Below are 20836 nucleotides of genomic sequence, written 5' to 3' on the forward strand. Positions count from 1 at the left end.
AAGTTAAGTTACATGAAAACATAAAGCCAAAACATTCGCGCATGGCGCACATAACATATGCCCACGCTGGTTCTTACATCGCGCGCTCGCGCAGGGCGTACATAACAATTGCCCGCGCTGATTCTAACATAGCGCGCTCGCGCAGGGCGCACATAACATGCCCGCGCTGATTCTAATTTTGCGCGCATAATATTCACAATCACCTAATTATTAGGTTGATTACTTAGTTTATAGGGTTGGGAAATTACCGGGTGTCACACAAACTAAATATGTCGCATGTTGGTTTGCCTGAGGCGGCCTAACATTTGAGAGTTTATCGGTTTGAACAAATTATGTAAAGTATTTATATGATTAGTTTATATTAAATTATACTGATGGTTAAATATAGTGTATATAGACATGGCCGTCTCCAAGAATTCTTTAAAATTTGGGGTCGGGTGAGTAAAAAAATAAGCCCGTAAAATCATGTTTTTAATTATGTGATATATTTTGACAATTTTACTAACTGGATTGTTTTTTAAATCCCAATGCGGACCAAAGCAAAATAATAATAATAATAATAATAATAATAATAATAATAATAATATAAGTTACTAAAATTGTTCATATAAAACACAAAGGAAAAAAAATCTATAAAAGAAAAAGACCTTTAGTTTCATGAATTAACACTCTTTACATTACACCAGGTAGTCATTTGATAGCTTTATGGTTTTTGGTAACAGTTGTTTATGGCTCTTGTAATATTTGTTTTTTGAATCATGATTGTGATTTTGACTGTAGTCTTCAATTACGTTCATTTGGATATTATATTTTTCAATTTCAAATTACCATATTAACCCGGGCGATTAATCCAAAAATAATAATAATAATTAGATAGTCAAACATCAATTCGAGTAAAAGATAACAAGACAAAATAGTTTGCAGCTAAAACTATAAATTAAAATATTACAATATAAAGACATAAAAGGAAACTGAAAATGTGAGAGGTTTTTTTTTTTTTTTTTCAGATGAGTGATAAATTTAAATTACAATAGGAATGCTCTTTACAAACTGGTATTGGGTTGAAAAATAATATGCACTTAAAAGTTCCTAGGCTCGTTGTGCAGAATTGTTTACCACGCCAGAATCTCGCAAGTGCGTCTTCAACATAAAAGCCCAATGCATCACGCAGATGAAACAAACGAAATGATGCATCAAACTAATGCAATTATAACTGCAAAAAAGAATAACAGCCGGCCTTGAAACAATACGGGTTGCAGCTCATTAAACCGTAAAACAAATTAATGCCTTCTAAAACAAATTTGAGGGGCAGAGCTGTAACTTCCGAGTGGCCAAAATGTAAGCCACTGAGCGGGTACATTTTGCTACCTCTACGGACGAGCAAAAAGAGACTGGAAACAAATCAAACAAGACAACATATCAACTCTAGTTTCAAGTTCCAAAACTATAAGCGAAATTCAATATCGCGCCATCACAAGTACAAAAATACATGATAACCATAAGTGAACTTCACTATCACGCTACCAGATGCAACTACCTATTGCTCTTCTATATCTTCATCATTTGGTTCCTTCAACTCCTTGCAGCAGCGGAGACACAATTACCACCAATCAATGTGCCAACTCTCTCCCCCTTGATAGCTTTTGCAATGTTACCAGGTTTTCCAAGATTAAATACAACTACTACATTAAAAAACAATAACTTAATTAGAGGACTAGGATATGTACAAGAATCTGTGCATGTTGTTAACGTATGGGTATATATATATATAGATGAAGAAAATTGTATGACAAGACACCTGGGATATTATTTTCTTGGCATAAAGTGATGGCGGTCATGTCCATAACGGAAAGGTCCTTGGAGGTTACTTCGTGATAGGTAAGATTATCGAGAAGTCGTGCATTTGGATTGATCCTTGGATCTTCATCATACACGCCATCCACATTGGTAGCTTTTAAAACTACCTCTGCGTTAACTGCATTATCAACGTATAATATATATGAACAAGAGACAGATGGCCAAATAAATCTTGTTTTTATGGGTGTATTAGTGACAAAAAATACGCGGGTTAACTGGGTTAAGATCAGTTTTGGGTCAAACCGACAAACACATTTAGCTAAACAAATTGGGTTCAGGTCAACCTCGCAGGTTTGCGGGCTGCTCTGTTTGTTTTTCTAAAATGTGTTTCGTCTAATAAACTAAAATAATTGGGTTATTTATACCAAAATTAAAAAATTAAAGAGAAATCCACATCAACTTTTATATATCAAAAGTAATTGTTTAAGGCTAAGGGTAGTGGGGCCCGGATGGGGGGCGCGGCCACCTGGCTCGCGAACACCGCTACCACCTTGGTGCGGATGGGGGCGCGGTTGGCCGGCGCGGGGCCGTCCGCGTGGAAAATATAGCCGTTGGTGGTTTTTAAAATTTTTTTTTTTTTTTTTTTTGTTTAACCTATATATAAATACCAATTCACACACTCCATTTTAATTAAAACTCACCCCATTCTCTCTTATTCTCTTAAAAAACCGTACTTTCCCTCTACCAAAACTATATTTCTCTCCATTTTTATAAATGGCATCGTCTTCCGAAGAAGACGAACTCATTTGTCAAGCGGTTCAAACGACAATAAATTTTTTGATCGATCAAAGACACCCTCGAGCCCCATTATTCCGGCAACCACGCCTTCGTGATCGAAAGACTGCTAATGAAACTTTGATACGTCACTATTTTAGCCCCGATCCCGCATATGGTGAGGAAAGTTTTAAAACTCGTTTTCAAATGACTAGACGATTATTCATGCGTTTAGCAAATGACTTGCCGGAGCACTTTGAGTATTTTCAACAAAGGGATGACGCTAGAGGTCATCCCGGGTTCACGCCTACTCAAAAAATTACCGCCGCTCTTCGGCAACTAGCGTATGGTGTTGGCTCGGACATGTTGGACGAGTATCTACAAATGGCTAAAAAGACCAGACGCGATTCGCTTAACCACTTTTGTAAAGGTATATAGTTTTATTTAAAATTTTATTATTTACATTTATTTATATAATTTTAAATCATTATATTTAGGGGTCATATCGCTATACAAGCGGAGATACTTACGTAAACCAACAATGTATGATATCCAACGCATATACGAGGTGCACGGTGAAAGGCATGGTTTCCCCGGGATGCTCGGAAGCCTCGATTGTATGCATGTTGGTTGGACTATGTGTCCTACTGCTTGGCGAGGTCAATTCCACCGAGGTGATCACCCCGGCCCTACTATTGTACTTGAGGCGGTGGCGTCACAGGATCTTTGGTTTTGGCATGCGTTCTTTGGGGTTGCCGGGTCAAATAATGACCTCAATGTTATCGATCAATCACCGATATTCGATGACCTTATCGACGGGGTTGAACCCCCTCAGGCTTTTTTTTGTAAATGGAGAACACTTCAAGTACGGGTACTACCTCGTTGATGGTATTTACAGCGAATGGGGGACACTAGTTCAAGCTTATGCGTCTCCACTTTCTAACAAACGAAAGTACTTCACGAAGAGACAAGAATCGGCCAGAAAAGATATTGAAAGGGCGTTTGGAGTCTTAAAGAAAAAATGGGCAATATTGGCGAATCCAATAAAATTTTGGACAAGGGAGAAGATAACGGAAGTCGTCTACACGTGTGTAATCCTACATAACATGATACTAGAAGACGAGGGTCACGCTATTTGTCAAAACTACCAAGGTGATATTCCAAGACAAGAATCGACGATCACCAATGAACGACTCGACAACTTAAATATCATCAAGAGCCGTGAGATACACGACAACCTTCGGCATGAGTTGGTTGAGCATTTGTGGGATAGAAGACCCGATAATCTTGTATTAGACTAGTAATATTTTAAATTATTATTAATGTAATGTTTTATATTATTATTAATGTAATGTTTTATATTATTATTAATGTAATGTTTTAAATTATTTAAAAAAAATAAAAAAAATTAAATCAAACCCCGGATCACCTGGACCACTACACCCTCCGGGGCTTGATCATGTGCCACGTCACCGCCTACGTGTCGTAAATATATTGGATCACTTGGGCTTGGATCAAGCCCCACTACCCTTAGCCTAATATACATATGAATTTTTTTCTTGGGGTAAAAAATTGTCTTAATTGGGCCATGTTTGTGTCAATCCGTGATTTCAAAATTATGTCAAATTTTCGGATTTTTGACAGGTTTGACCCGCCACCTTACGATACAAACACGACACGTTTAGCACCCCTACTTGCTTTCGTACGATGACCAAAATTAATTTTACTCAATAAACATGAGGCAAGTATATGTTTTTTTTCAAACCTACAGAAATTTATTTAAAATTTTGGATCACTGTTTTTTTCTTACCAATCCATTTTCCAACCATAAAAATCAAAAAACTAACAAGGCCATTTTCCCATGTAAAACAATAAAACCATAATTTGTAACCAACCCGTGTTTCCTTGATGAATACACCTATAAAAAATAGCAACAACTTTCATTGCTAAATGTCCCTATAGATATTGCACCAATTCTTTCTAACAAAAACTATATAATCTAGAAACCTATAAGCACTAATCACTAATGATACATTTTGCGCTACGTTGAGCCCATTTTAGCTATATTGTCTATTTGGCCCGTTTAGAACAAATTTACCCATTGCAATTTTAAAGACATATAATAACAACTTACTCTCAGCACAGCGAAGGGCTGCAGCAGTATCTGTAGTGAAGAACGGATTCCCGGTTCCTGCAGCAAATATAACAACCCGTCCTTTTTCTAAATGCCTAACCGCCCTTCGCCTTATATATGGTTCAGCAACTTCAGACATCCTAAATGCTGTCTGGACTCGTGTCGGGATCCCAATGCTCTCCATTGTTGCTTGCAAATATATAGCATTCATCACAGTTGCTAACATCCTAATCCATTTTTCAGAATTACCATTACTGTAAGTTTACTAACAAAGGAGTGAGTGAAGTGGTACCCGATGTAATCAGCAGATGAGCGATCAAGACCGCTACTTCCTGCCCACGAGGCTCCACGGAATATGTTTCCTCCACCAACAACTATGGCTACCTGAAAATATTATTAATACGCATATGATTACTCAATATCATATTATAACAACACCCCCTAAATTACACAAATATAAATAAAGTGGCACCTCAATGCCAAGACGTGTCACATCAGCAACTTCTCTTGCAATAGCCATTGTAACCTATTGATCAAAGGCAGCATTATTATATGCTAATATAGAAAGAAATATTACAAATTAGGGGTGAGCAGAAAACCGAAACGAAACCGAATTAACTGAAAAAACCGCACCGAAAAAACCGAACCGAAGATTTAACCGACGGTTAACTTTTTATTTTTTTGAAAAATCGAAATTTTGGTTTCGATTCGGTTATCCATTTTTAAAAAACCGAAAAAAACCGAACCTAACCGATTGATGATGATAAAGATTATCAAGATGATGAGGAATGAACTAAACTTTTAAGATAAATAAATAAGATGATAAATGAAGATCAGGACTAACTTTTAATGCTTTTTAATTTTTAAACTCTATTTAGCAACTTTGTATTCGTATAGTTCCACCTAGCACGTGCCTATTTTTGTTTTTTGAATTCAATATATATGTGGGCAGTGGTACCCTAACATGTTCTCATACAAACTAAAATATGCATTTTCATTTTTTCATTTTTTTGCAATGTCAACACATAATTGAAAAAAAAACGAAAATAACCGAACCGAAACCGAAATTAACCGAAAACCGAAAAACCAGAAAACCGAACGGTTTGCCTATTCAAATAACCGATTACTGCGGTTTCGATTTGGGTTTCGCCTAATAACCGAACCGAAGCGTGCTCAGCCCTATTACCAATAAAAGCAAAGTACAATGAATCTTACTTACCTTTGGGTCAATGTTTTGCTCACCGTCACCCGCAAGTGCTTCGCCGCTTACTTTAAGGAGCACCCTTTGCCACTTAACGGGAGCTCTAGATGTACCGTTTTCATTCAAACTAACAATTTCAGGGAGGTGGGCAATCAAGAAATTAAATACCAAATTCATACACATGTAATATTCAGAAAAAGATAATGAAACTATAAAAATGCATTAAATATCCATGAAATTTGTGAATACCCACCTGAATAATCACACAAAAAAAAAAAAAAGTGAATCTTTGTTGAATGAATGAAAATACCTAAAGGGGATGGAATCAGAAGAATGAGAAGAATTGATGACCAGAGATGATGATCTGTAGTTGGAGTTAAAGCCATAAGTAATGTGATGGGTTGGTTTGATAAACCCTAAAAGTGGTGAATTTGGGATGGAGATTGAGCGAGAGATGGAAGAAGAAGATACAGAAGCAGCTGCAGCAGCCATGGGCAAAGGTTTTGTTGATTAATTTTGCCCTAAAAGATCTTTAGGAAAGAAAGAATTGTGGATAAGGGTGTTTGTGTTTGTATCTATTAAAAGCTCCACATTTGTTGGTTAATTTTTTGGGATTTTCATCCTCCCATTATTGATGGTGATTGCTTGTTAGATATCAATGTTTTTATCTTAAATCCCTAGTTTTTTTTTTTTAATACCAACAAACTTTTTATTAAAATAAACCAAGAAAAACGAAATTACACTTTGAACCTACACAGATCCTTCCACATAATTGTGACATTCGTCATTTTTAAAAACCCAAAAACCCATACCATTTTAAAATTTTGATACTTTTCGGATTATTAATAAAATCTCCGCATTTATTGAGTATTGATTGTGTTATTTAATTGTTTATAATTATTGGTATTCTTCAAGACGGGTCAACCGCATTCTTCTCATCCTCTCTAAATTCCCGCTATTTGACTCGTTTTTTCCAAGTATTAGATGAACCTAGACTATTTTATTATTGATAATTAACTTCCTAATTTACCAAAGTGGGTCAAAGCTCATTAATTTGGTGATTAATATTGCTTAAGACTAACCTTATAACTAGCTTATGCAATTAATCACTTCAACCTTGTTATTAACTATTTGAAGCCTATATAAAGCCTCTCAAACTTCTACAAATCATTCACCACAACACTTTACACTTTCAATTGTGTTATTGCTTTTCAAATGGTGCAAAAATCCAAGTTTCAAGTTCTTCTTTCTTCTTTGATATTCCATCATCGGGTAATTATTGTCTTATTTATGTACAGCATATCATGTGATCATCATCATGTTGTCACTCTAAATTAACAACCGTGGTTGTGTTTTCACTATCACTCATCGGCACGTTAATGTTCGGTTAAAAATAAGTTTTAAGTTAAAAAGTAACTTTTGCAAAACTAATAAACAAGACTAAGAATTTCCAACATGTCACACCATTTTATCATTTCAAGCATGTTAGATATAAACCCGAATCAAACCAAGTTCATGTTCAACCAAAAACATGAACCACTCGTAAAACTTGTTTTATTAAATAATATTCGGCTCCTAAACGAACCAAAATCATTAAAATTAACTAATAATTATTATAACCTTTATTTTTATTTTTTTTTTTCTAAAACTAAAACAAAATTGATTAAAAATCAAATAACTAACCTATTTCATTTAACTTATAAAAATAGAACAAAAATATATTTTTAACAAACTCTTCGTATAAGAATTATAAACCGAACATGTCGGCCATCTACTTCTTATCTTTCCTCAACCTTATTTTGATCATAGTTATCTATTTATCTAGGGTCACTTATTGAACCAAACCCTGTCGGTTCACTCGCTTAAAGACATCTTCGCTTATTTACTCATTCTTGCTTATTTAACATGTGAGTTCTTCATAACCCTATTTTTAATGCTTTATAATGTTTTGGGGTGTAGCACGTCACAAGTTTTTATTTCGTTAGTTATGCGCTTATTTACAAACCGATTCACTTATATCGTACATGTTAATATTATTCGTGCATATTGTTTATGATTATACGTGAACTTGCTTGCAACGTGTTTATTGTTTTATTGGTGGAAGTTACGCAAACGCAAATGCATACACATAGTGGGAGGGTCCGACGGGACGTACCTGCGCCGTCTAACGTTACGACTTCGGTTGTTTATGTAAGGTGGTTCTCATTTCCCCGACTTCTATGGCTTCAGCTAAATGAACGGGAGGACGACACTATTTGATTTCATTTATATTATGCTTGAATATTTATTGCATGACGATCGTTGAATCGCACATTTTATATATATTTATATACGCAAAAACTTATGAAAACTCACCAACATGTGTTGTTGACAAAATATATTATTTTAAACGTGCTGCAGGTTGATACGATGAAGTACCAGGACAAGAAAACTAGTTATACCTTAGGATTATTTCAATTAATAATATTTGTTTTATTTAGATGTAATGTTGATTGTCTCATTATCAAACTATTTGTGTACTTGCGATATTATGGAATAAAATAAATATATTGTCACTATTAATAGTGTTACGAGCTTATGAGTGATCTGTACGTTGCACCCGGGCGTATTCCGCTTAAAGAGGGGGTGTTACAATAATTACCTTCCGTTTCCCCCTATTCTTTATTCATAAAGATCCTGACACCTTTACTTCCTCGATCAGGCTCAATATTGAGACCAGAGACCCGCTATGAATAAGGTCATTTCTCTTTTTCCACAGGCACCATATCGCAACCAAACTAACCGGTTAGAACACTTTTGCTTTCTTTCGCGGAAGGTTAGAGATTATATGAATTTCCAACAACATCTACCACAAATCCAATCATGATGCATGTATAATCTATCAGCCACGGCCAGAGGGCAGTTTTTTATGTTTCTCTAATGAAGAAAGTTTAGGAAATTGAATACATAAAGGAACCAGGCCAGCAAATAATCCAACCAGAACCATGTTTTGCCCACTTCTCACTTCATTAACCGTGCATCTTTTCAGCTCCAACCCACTCTCATTCAAAACTGATTCAATTTTTATATTGGTTCCATGGACCGGGAATAGATAACCTTGCCGGGACTGCTGACCACAACCTCGAAGAGTGATGAAAGGTCCAGATTACCCTCCACCACAATTTACCCATTTCGCTAAAAGAGAGACGTTCAAATCCCACAATCGACCAAGACCTAGACCCCAATATTTAACGGGAGACACGACCTTATCCCAAGCTACCAAATTGACCTTCAACTTTTCTTCCGATCCTCCCAGCGCGTCTATCTTTCAAGCTTTTCGAACACACCTTCGGGCTCTTTAAACAAAGAGAAATAATAGGTTGGCAAGGAATTCAGAACTGACTTAATTACCATGATCCGCCCACCAAAGAACAAATTCTTCGCCTTCCATCTAGACAAACATTTTCTAAACACATCCACGAACGGATCCGAAGGATCAATTCCATTCATATTCTTACCACTTGGAGACCAAGATGTATAAACAGTAATTTTCCAACCATGCATCGAAGTATCCTCGCCACCATATTTTCCTCATCACTGTTTACCTTAACACCAAACAGCCGACACTTAGACAGATTCACCCTCAGGCCCGACACCAAATAAAAGCATCTAAGAATTATTCCTAGATTTAAGGCATTTGGTAAACTGCAGTCCCCGACAAAAATCGCATCAAGTCATATTAAGTCTTAAGTTTTCTCAGTCGAAACATCTAAGAATTCTAACAAATCCCAAGCTGAATTATGTTTTCTCAGTGTTATTATTAAAAATATTAAAGCTCATTACACAAATGATCCTTGTGATTTGCTTCGAGTCATATTAAGTCTTTAAGTTTTTAAAGTTATAAATATTGAGTTTAGTGTTTTAATTTTGTAATATTTTTGTGGTGCAAGACTACCTTTTATTTAAAAATAATTGTGTAAAAATAAGTTAAAATTACTAATAAACCCTTTTAAAAAACGCTTTTTACAGTTAACAAAAAGATTCGAAATATAGGAACTAATTATTTAACTTATTAATGATATTAATATTGGTACTAATACTGGAAATATTAAAATTATAATAATATAATTAATAATAACAAAAGACAAAAAAAAAACAGAGAGAGAGAAACAAAAGGCTTCAAATATTTATAAGATGTGAAAGCGTTGGATAAACTAATGTGTATTTAAAGTAATAGATTTACAAAGTTCAATGAGGAGTATTAGTAGTAACAAGAGGATGGTTGGATATTGTTAGCAACACCATTTTAAAAACTTAAAATATTCACATGATCTTCCTCGTTTCAACTTACAATTGTTAAGACGAAAGAGATGACAATTTCGAAATTAAATGAGTGTTCTTTATAGTCTCGAGAGTCAAACAAACATTATTGCTAATTTTTATGTTTCTATTACGTTTTTAGCATAAAAACTTTTTATACATCTTATTAGTTTTTAGATTATATCATACATTTAAACTATTTTTCTATTAACTCGAGTATGCAATTGCTTTATTTAGAATATATTTTTATATCACTTTGAACAACATATACAAGGTACAAGAGTACGTCAGTTCTATGTGTTTTCATCAGTAAGAATTTTGCGTTTTTATTTTACGCATTAAGCTCTCCTCCTTGTATACGAGATCACTTTTGATTGCTTTTCACATTTCTCAATGTTACAAAATTTAACTAAAACTCTCATAGCCAAAACATAATTTTACAAAGTCCGGAAAGAATTGTGTATACATAACATAGGACTTGAAAGTCTTATTATCCATCCGCAAGCCTTCTCTCTCATTGCCTTTCTGTCTCTCTTATTTGATAAAACTAACATTTGGCATTTATGAAACTAAATTTGAATTTGAACCAATTCGAATTCGGGTTGAAATTCATGGATTCGAATTCAATTCGGAAACCAACTTTGAAATTCAGTTTGGATAAAAACCTGATTCAAATTAAATTTCGGGTGTCTAGTTCGCTTCGATAATAAACACCCTACTGCTTTACTTTCCTGCAATAATGTAAACTGATTCGAATAAAAACACTTAATTTTCACAGAACCACATACCATAAACCAGATTACACGAGTGTTGTTATTGTAAACTCCTTTCTACTTCTAGAAACATAGAACCCACAACAAAGGGTGCTCTACTTGATGACATGATGCTTATTTCCTATATAAGAAATCAGGTTTCAACTCTTTGTTCTTGTTATTGTTCTTGTTCTTGTTCTTTTGTCTGATTTCGGTTTTTGCAGCCAACACAACATCTTCCAAGAACCCTCTTTGAGGAAACTCTTCTGGTACGAGGCTTTGATACGTCAAAAACTGTTCTTCCGCTTCTTCCTTCTTATCAAGAAGACTATAAATAATTCCCTGAATAAATCACACACACACTTTTTATATTTTCTGTGCATTTTTTTTATAAAGTTTACACGACAAAGTAATTGAATTAAAGTACCTGACAAAGATAAGGCCGGAAATCCCTAGGATTCTCATCTATAAGATCTTTGAACTGTTTCAAAGCATCATCCAATTCCCCCTAGATAGAGTGTATAATCGCAATGTCAATGTATACATATATCTAACAAGTCAATTATTAAAGCGTTTAATGTAGCACCTTCACGACATGCATCTGTGCGATTAATATTCTTATATTCCTTTCGTCCGTGACTTTCTTCTTTTGATGCGCAATTTCCAACGCGCTATTTAGCATTTCAAACACGGCGGGTCCTTCATGATTCTTGTGCATTACCATAGCAAGCCCCTGGTGCACACACATCAAATTTAAATCATTCCTTTCTACTTTAAACAATCACAATAACTAGATATATATTAAACAATTCACACCTCTAAACCCATTATAATCCACTACATTATAGGGGTGTTCTTCGGGTTTCGGGTTGTTCGGGTTCGAGCTTAAAACAAATTGACCCAAGAACCAACCCAAATAAGTCCGGTTTGTTCGGGTTTCGGGTCCGGGTCGGGTTTCGGGTTTAACAAATTTAAAAAAATTATTCACCTTTAACAATATCATAAATTAAAAAACCATATTCCAAGCCGTTATAAAACCATAATATACAGCCATATTCAACAAAAACATATATTTAGCAAAACATGAAATTTATCATACAAGCATGCATTAGACGGGATGAAGGAGTGTTGTAGCATGTGGATCAATACTTGTGTAGATTGAAGAAACATGCTCAATACATATTGGTTTAAATACTATACTATTTAAGTTTTTGAACTGAAGGTACATTGTCAACATGCTTTATGGTAATTAATACATTGGGATGTGACAAATCCAATATTAATTGGAGTCTTGAGAACAGCCGAACAAGAATACATAAGGTCACTGTGTTACGTCACCACTAAACTACCCTATAAAAATTAGGGATACATGCATTGATGTATTATACTTCGGGTTATTCGGGTCAACCCGAATATTTTTATCTTGGGTTCGGGTTAGGAGTTTAATCTGTTCAGGTGAATTCGGGTCGCTTCAGTTCGGGTTCGTTATTCGGGTACGGTTAAAAAACACACCCCTACACTACAATAATCAATATACCAAACCATAGTAGCTCGCCTAGACGCCCAACGTGCCAAAACACCTTGCGGCCATCGGTGGACAAATTACAATGCGAGCAACTAAAAGTGGTCTGAAACATCCAAAACGGCCTAAACTAGCCCTAAAACATGTCTAAAATCCCTAAAGAATGCCAAAATTCACAGTTTTGGTATTAAAAGTGTGTGTTAACTAAGAATTTAATCAGTGAAATAAACATACATACATGAAGAGCTCTAAGCAAGAGTGGCTTGTGCTTCAAAATATTGTTGAACAAAGCCTTAGCCTTACTATAGTCACCAATCATCTCATAACATAAAGCCTGCAACAGCCTCCATTCAACCTCCTTGGGCTCAATGGCAATCAATCTCTCCACGTACTCAACAGCCTCTTTGGTTTTGCCCCTTTTCATCTTGGCGTTGAAGACCGACTTCAAAGCCGCAACATCTTTGGGACTGCCCTCCAACAGCTTCAGAGACATCACCTCATCATCATCATCATCCAATTCCACCACATTTTCAGCTGTTTGGGTTTGTACAGGCTTTGCTAGTGCTAATGCCAGGCTGCGGTTGTTTGAAAAGCCACCCAGGAAAATGAATGAGCCAATGAGTACAGTGGCAATCTTTTCGGATAGGAATTTGGTGAACTTGAGGTGTTTATGTGAAGAAATATTGAGAATTGAAGAGGGTCTGAGGGGGGTTTTGGATATGGGGTTGAAATGAAGAGAATTTGGAAGGTGGGTATGAGATTGAGCAAGCAGGTGATTATGATTATAGAGCGAGCAAGTGTTAATGGAGAACCCCATTTCTTCCTCCGAGAATTTGAATCCTAAAACCCTTGCAGATTTTTGACTTGCATAAGTGATGATGATGATGATGATGATGATGATGACAGGGTCTTCCGGATCCAGGGATCACTTTCGTAATAAAACCCGAACCCGCTGGGAATACCTGAAATATTACCTGATTCATTAGGGTATGGGACGGGTTTGAGATTGCTTATAAATTCTTAGCGGGTTTGGGACAGGTTTGGGATTGCTTATAAATTCTTAGCGGGTTTGGGACGGGTTTGGGATTTATGAAATACACGATTACCCGACCCAATTACCCAATAATATAGCCCCGTTTACCCGATTATATACCTGAGTAACCCAACGTAATTTTCTTTTTTTTTTTTTGTTTAAATGCATATATCAATATATATACCTTATAAGTTACTAGTAGGAAACCAGCGCGATGCGACAGGAGCGTTAAATTCCTTAAAAAATAGTGACATTGAACCGTTGGTATATAAAGCTTAGACGTTAAAGAACAGGGAACCAACAAAATTGGGGAAACAAGAATCATAAAATATATTTGCTTTATGAATATAGAAAAAAATGAACAAAAATTAAAAAGAAAAAAAAAACTAACCAATTAACCGAACCAAACAATTCACCAATGAACATTTAAGCTATAGCCAATCAAACCAAAATTTATAGTTTGGTTTAGGGCTGTTCACGAGCAATCCGAACCGAGTGAAGGCTTGCTCGTTGCTTGGCTCGTTTACAACCGAACCTAACGGTTGAAATTCGAATCGAGCCAAAATCGAATCGAGCATTTTTTGACCGAGCATCGAGCGATTTTCGAGCATTATTTATTTATTTTACACTCTAAAAATTTTAATAAAAAACAAGTTTAAAGACTGTAAATAATATATTTGTAAACAAATTAGTAGTTTTTAGATAAACGTGCAATAGGTTGTAAAATTTTAAGAGAGCTAAGCATGAAGTGAGATATAATAAACATTTAAACAAACTTCTAGTATTTTAAAAACTTGAATCAAACTAATGAAATTATAAAATTGATGGAATAGGAACAATTTAAAAGGGTTTAAAAATTATTATTTATATTTTATGTGTGTTTTCTATATATGTATATATTTTTCATATATAGTTATATAAAAAATAAATTATAATTATTCGAGCCGAACCGAGTAGAGCAGCTCCTTTACAATCGAGCCAAAAACGAGCGAGCAAATTTCGAGCGAGCGACGAGCGAGTTCGAGCGGCAAGCAGTTTGGACGGATCTAGTTTAGTTAGGCTTGATGTGTCGCATAACCAAATCAGACCAAGTTAGACAAGAAACCTATTGGTATTTGAAGCAAATCTAATTAAAACTTTCAAGCAATGTAATTTCTTTTAAAAAGTATCATAATTATAATTAAATGACGTTGAAAGGCTCTTTAGATAATTTAATACATTTATAAGTTTAAAAGCGTATTTAATATACGTAAATCATGAGTTCTGAATGTAATAAGTTAACAAAGTAACCGTGACCAACAAATAATATTTTAATGTCAAACACCCTTTGTTTACAACTGATGAGTACATCAAACAAAACAAACAGATGAACTCACGAACATGAGCCAAAACAAACCCAAACAAAAACAACGACAAGAAAGTCAAATCTTCCAAACTCTTCTGAATAATGCAGGAGACCAAATCCAATTTCAATAGGTTCCGGTTGGGTTTAAATATTTTGGTTTGCCTAATCATAGATTGGTATGTTGATACAGAATATTAACCGGAAAAAGGGGTTGTGCAATGCAACTCGCCTACAAATTGTTAGCATGGGAAAAAGAGTTATCGAAGCTAAGGTTGTTTCTAGAGACAGCATTAAAATAATTATATTAGGTAAACAAGTAATCTTACGAATCAAACAACAAATGTGGTATATAAAGAAGTTTTTGGAAGCTTATTGTGATTAACTTTACTGGTATGTTGTTTATGTGTTTTCATGCTATGATATTAATTAAATACATTTTTAATGTCTTTGGGAATGTTAGTTTTATTTTTCTGGCTAATTTATAAAAACAGTTGAACGTTTATTGTATTATATATAAATATATATACAAAGTATCTATATTTTCCACCGTGTGTAACACGGGCTATAACCTAGTATGGATATATGGTAAGCAACTGAATGTGAATGCTGTGACCATCACAATAGATACAAAGTATGACTTCTATCAACAGTATGTATTGACTAATTAGACCATGACCAAATTTACATGGTCAAACCTAACAATGCTTTGATCATTTAATTGTTTTTGAAGTGTTTTATGTGTACCTGCATTTCGTATTTGTAAAACATATTTATGTTTCACTGACATCAAATAAGCGTATCTTACAATGCGCGATCATATGCAGCCAAGAAACAAACATTAGGTGTTCAAAAAACATTAGTGAGGTTTTCAAAAGAACCGGAACAAAGACAACTCTAACGCACCCATGTTTCTAAGGAGACTATAAACTCGTAACCTCATTTTTAGAAACAAAAGAAATTAAATGTTAACAGAAAACGAAATAAACTTCATTAATCACTTCGGGAAGACTTTTTAACATTCTTGTTACAAAAGCAACACTTATGATGTACCTGTGGTACCATTTTCAAGCTTTTCGCTTTGCAGTTGATTTCAGGTAGTTAAAGGCGACCTTGGCAAAGTGAGTAATCGAGAAAAGCATTTGCATGTATGCCCGACTTTTCACAATGCTCTCTCGTATTCCCCTGGCTGTTCTAGCAACCACTGGTCCCGCCTGCTCGGGTTTTATTTGGACCACCACCTGCTGCATTGATGCTAACCAAGTAAAAATAACGTAAAACTCAGGCTCCAAAGCAATTGAGTAAAAATAGAGGTAGGGGTGTAAACGAGTCGAGCTGCTCGTAAGCTACTCGAGATTGGCTCGCCAAAAGCTCGAATTGAGCCGAGCTTAAATGAGCCTGAGCTTATACTAAAGCCCATTCAATAAATGAGGTCGAGCCAGAGCTAGCTTCATATATCAAATATATAGTTACATGATAATTGTTATTGTATACAGAATTGTGATAAAAATAATAAATAATATATATTATGTAGTATATAAAAATTATAACAAATATATAAACAAAAATAATAACTAATAATTAACAAACGAGTTGAGCCCAAGCTCGAGCTTTAGAAATCGTGCTCTAAATGAGCCAGCTACCGAACTCGAGCCCTCTTATGTTAATCGACCTAAGCCCAGACTCGGCTCGGCTCGTTTACACCCTTAACTCTAGGTCACAAAAATGGGTGATCCGGAAAACATGTCAAAAAGAGTCATTTTTACTTTTTAGAATGAATAAACGGGCCAGCTGAGAAACACTGTTTTTTTCTTTCCAAGTTTTATTAATAATAACATGCAACATGTAATCCAAAAACATTACAACCATAATGCATTTTGATATATAAGTTAAAAAATGATATGCATGATAAAATTTGGGCGACTTTCGATCCATATGAAATGCTGTAGGTAATTTAGAAAATGCGGCCCATTAGAGACAATCAGACCCCGTTTACTCATAAATGGGTTGGAACTGCAACCTCTGAGAAACATCAAGTGACGGTTGAGAATAAAGTACCAACCTGATGGATTCGTGTTTGTCAATTGCGCAATTTTTGCTCAGCTACACGAACAGCACGGGTTGAGGTTTTAACACCCTGCGTTATCTCCTGGCTGCAAACAAAGTTGAGCCAGATGTGAATTATAACATATGACTTAGCAAGTAAACCAGTTCACTAACCCTAAATCACTGAGCTCCATTGTTAGGTCACTGATATCCATTCCAGATAGACGAACGGCAGCCATCGTGTCAGGAAGCTCTTCCATCAAGCAGTTTTTGAAGCGATTCTGCTGCCCGTTTGAAAGACTTGAGAAGTAAATAAGTAATTGAGTTGAGTTGAAATAAATTTTCCTTTTAACTTGAAAATAAGTCATATGACTAACCAAAAGGGTAGGAATGGTATAGCAGAAAAACACCGTAGCAGAAACTCCCGTCTACAATCACTAATAATCAGCATCAGATTTAATTAAAAGGAAAAAGTACCGCGCAGGCGATGAAATTGAGGAGGAGGATGTGGCGTTGTGTGAGATCCAACGGAGGCGGTGAAAGAAGAAACGGACGACGATGGGTTCGTGGCGGAGGAAACAACAACCAATTTATTATTATTATTATTATTCTGCAGTCTGAGGTTACCAGGACGACGGAAGAATTGGTGGCGGGGGTGAGAGTAGTAGCAGGTGGGGAGATTCAGTGACAGTGAACTCATCATTCCCTCTGATTCATTCAACTCTCGCCGGATTAACCAATGTGCTGTTCTGTTCGCAAAGGAAAAAAAATACATGAGGCTAGCCACAATGACACTATTATTGTTTTTTTCTTTCTTTTCTAAATTTTAAGTTATGATTCTTTTTGTTATTTATTTTATGAGGTTTTTCTTGTGGAAAATCTAATCAATCTAACTATATATTAAACCAATATGATTTTTTTATATGTATCATTCTAGGGCTTTCACAACTCTTCAAATACAACCTCTTCATATGAAGATAACATTTTGTAAAATTTTGAAAAATAAATTATTGTGTGATACAAGTCTCGAACCCAAGACCTCATGTTTCAAACTAAAGATGCTTACCAACTCCACTTAAGTAGTTATTGCGTTGAATTTATTGACTTCTAAATAATATATTGTTAATTCACTTATAATTGATACTAGAAAATCATTAAACAATTAAGTTAACATCCAATGTTGTATTCAAAGAGGCTTTTAGAGATTTATGAATTTTAAAGTTTTGTTTATCATTATTAATATCTTATGAATCTATAACGTATGTTATCATGTATATTAATAAATTTAACTTTTTTGTTGTTTTTTAACCATCCGTGTATCACACGGGCTCTATCCTAGTGTTAAAATAAAGAGGGAGACAAAAGTAAGAAGTGTGAGAAGAAATTGTGATCACATAAAAATCCCTTAAAAAATTAGAAAAAAATAATAAAAAAAATCATAACTTAATATAAATACAAAACGAAAAAATTAAAAAAACCAAAATGTTTCCCTCGTCTTTCTTGTCCCCTAAAAAAGAACGCCGAAAAGACAAAATGACAAAAACAAACAAACAATACAATGATAAATAAAAAAGATATAATATGTCGCAAAATATATCACAATGTCAAACAAAATATAACACAATGATGAGTAATGTAGCACACTATCAAGAAAAAAAGGCACAATAAATGACGAAAATAAACAAAAATCACATGATAAATCGAAAGGCAAAATGATATTTTTACCCAACATTGTGTCTTTGTCGAGGTTTTTTTTTTTAACGAGGAAGACGGTGGAAACATTTTTGTTTTTTTTCATTTTTGTTTTTTTATTAAATTTTGAGTTATGATTTTTTTTGTTTGAGAGTCTGTATGGTTTTCTCCATTGGCTCCCTAGTGTGGGGTAGCGATGGTGGTGACTGAGAGGACTCCCCGACCACAAAGATAAAGGGAGTACCCTCAAGGTCACGCCAATGGTCTAGCACACGTCTCATCCACCTCGGCCTCCTAGCATAAGATTGATATCCAGGTATCTTCTTTAGTGGTTGTTTAGTTTTCTCTAGCTCATCTCGTGCAACTAAGTTCCTCTTATTGGGGAGTGGGGGATTCTTCCTAGCACTCTTCATCTGTAAAGGTCCGTGGCCCTTCCTAAAGAAGATAGGCGGCTCACCTAAGGCCACGTCAGGAGGTGTGGTGCTCCTAACAATCCTCTTCCCACAGAGAGGTGATGGTGGTGGCGGGGTGGGGATGGAGAACTTGGAGGTGGAGAAGGCGGTAGTGGCGAAGCTGGTAGTAGCGAGGATGGGTGTCACACCCCGACTAGCACAATGCGGAAGCGTAAAACGGGAATGTAACAGACACCTCTGGTATCAACACATTGTTTATAAAGAAACATTACAAACTAATTTACATTATATTACATTTCTTCGTTATATCATTGTTTTACAGTCTAGGTGGTACAAACAAAACTAGTTCGTTAACTAAACGTTCTTACTACTAATGTCTTTGCTTTTATTCACATAGCATCAACCACACACTTCAGGCAAGTGACAGATCACCCAATCATTCCGATTTAGGTAAACCTAAAAAGCAGTTTAAAACGGGTCAACTACTAGAGTTGGTGAGTTTCACAAGTTTCAAGAAAACAGTAATAAGTATTCACAAGTTAACACTTGTAATCATGAAATAAGTATGTATGTATGTAAATGATGTAATTATGCTAAGCTACAGTGAATCCTTGACTGTATGTGCTACGTGCATCCATTTCCCACGCTCAATCAACCACTGTGGCCCCTTTCCGCCCACAACATGCCCCGGTAGCTATGTCTAACACTACATAGCCTATTTGTATAAATATGGTCATGTGCAAACGGCGCTATATGACACGGCAACCAGGCCGATTCCGTTTGGGTTTGTCAAACCAATAGTACTATTCACAAGCCACCGACTCGAAGTTAATCACTGTGATCGTGGGGAATTTCGTGTGTTAGCACTTAGATAATTCACATCAATACATGTTTAAGGTATGTATATATAATCAAACATGCTTTTCACCCTAAAAGTTCGTAAAACTGTTTAAAGAGTGGGGTCATGAAACTCACGGTTTAGTAGATAATCAGAACTGTATCGGCTCGTGGTTTGTTCGGTCCGCTATCAGTAGTTCCTATAATCAATATTATAATAATATTAATAGTTTAATATTATTATAATCTCAATACTAAACTGGGTTGTATAACTAATCTGGGTATAGTTGGAATGCCCAGAAAGTGGCAATAGGTTTAGGTTGTGATGTTGTTCAATTTCTAATACTTAAAACTGAACTTAGCTCAGGTTCCCGTTTTCCCAGCTGGGCCAAGTTGTTCGTTTACGCGTTCAGAAAACAGTTATGGGAAAATAAGCTTGAGTAAATGTATTGGTTAATAAAATGATTAAATTATAAAGAAGAATCACATACTGGGGTCTCGGATTAGCCACGGGGCCCGTTTCCGTTTATACAGTTTGATTTGAGAAGAAACGCGCACAATCCACCCGGATTGTCCAGGTTTCTCATAGAAAAGTTCATTTTTACTTAATTATCCCAAAAATATGATTTTTGATCACTCTTGGTGTTTTAATATTCCCGCAGATTCACTAGTCGCGAACTTGCCGATTTTTATAAAAACTGAATTTGTTTAATATTCAGATTAGCATAATTAATTAACCGTTAATCATTAAATTATGAAAATTTAACCACTTATCAATTAAAATATGTAGATTTTTATAAAAATATTTCTGGAATTTATTTACTGATTAATTTATAAAAATTCATTTTATCAGCTATATTTCGCCTGAAAATCGTCCGTTTACCCCAAACAATTTCCAAAAATTCCACAAAAATTCCTGAATACTCAAATCATGTCCCAAAACAACCTGTATCAATTCCAGAATGTAAAAAGCTCGTGCAATATTCTTTTCGGC

The 20836-nt window shown here is 35.2% G+C and overlaps 2 protein-coding genes and 1 pseudogene across 2 annotated transcripts; all 3 read right to left on the bottom strand.

Annotated features, from left to right (window-relative positions):
- Positions 1 to 1446: 1446 nt before the first annotated feature.
- Positions 1447 to 6398, bottom strand: LOC143587645 (uridylate kinase PUMPKIN, chloroplastic). Its single transcript, XM_077068879.1, has 7 exons — positions 6217 to 6398; positions 5925 to 6033; positions 5178 to 5231; positions 4998 to 5089; positions 4706 to 4932; positions 1799 to 1975; positions 1447 to 1682 (listed from the first exon to the last, which is right to left on the bottom strand). The coding sequence occupies exons 1-7, from the start codon at positions 6396 to 6398 to the stop codon at positions 1573 to 1575; spliced, it is 951 nt and encodes a 316-aa protein (XP_076924994.1). The 3' UTR covers positions 1447 to 1572.
- Positions 6399 to 10997: 4599 nt separating this feature from the next.
- Positions 10998 to 13296, bottom strand: LOC143587639 (protein SLOW GREEN 1, chloroplastic-like). Its single transcript, XM_077068876.1, has 4 exons — positions 12718 to 13296; positions 11544 to 11690; positions 11385 to 11465; positions 10998 to 11299 (listed from the first exon to the last, which is right to left on the bottom strand). Exons 1-4 carry the CDS (start codon positions 13294 to 13296, stop codon positions 11093 to 11095), a joined length of 1014 nt encoding a protein of 337 aa, XP_076924991.1. The 3' UTR covers positions 10998 to 11092.
- Positions 13297 to 15824: 2528 nt separating this feature from the next.
- LOC143587640 (uncharacterized) lies at positions 15825 to 19005 on the bottom strand (annotated as a pseudogene).
- Positions 19006 to 20836: the final 1831 nt, after the last annotated feature.

This window comes from Bidens hawaiensis, unplaced genomic scaffold, assembly GCF_021521415.1.
Source record: "Bidens hawaiensis isolate Kalapana, Puna unplaced genomic scaffold, B.hawaiensis_p1.1 tig00035719_1, whole genome shotgun sequence".
Classification (NCBI taxonomy): Eukaryota; Viridiplantae; Streptophyta; class Magnoliopsida; order Asterales; family Asteraceae; genus Bidens; species Bidens hawaiensis.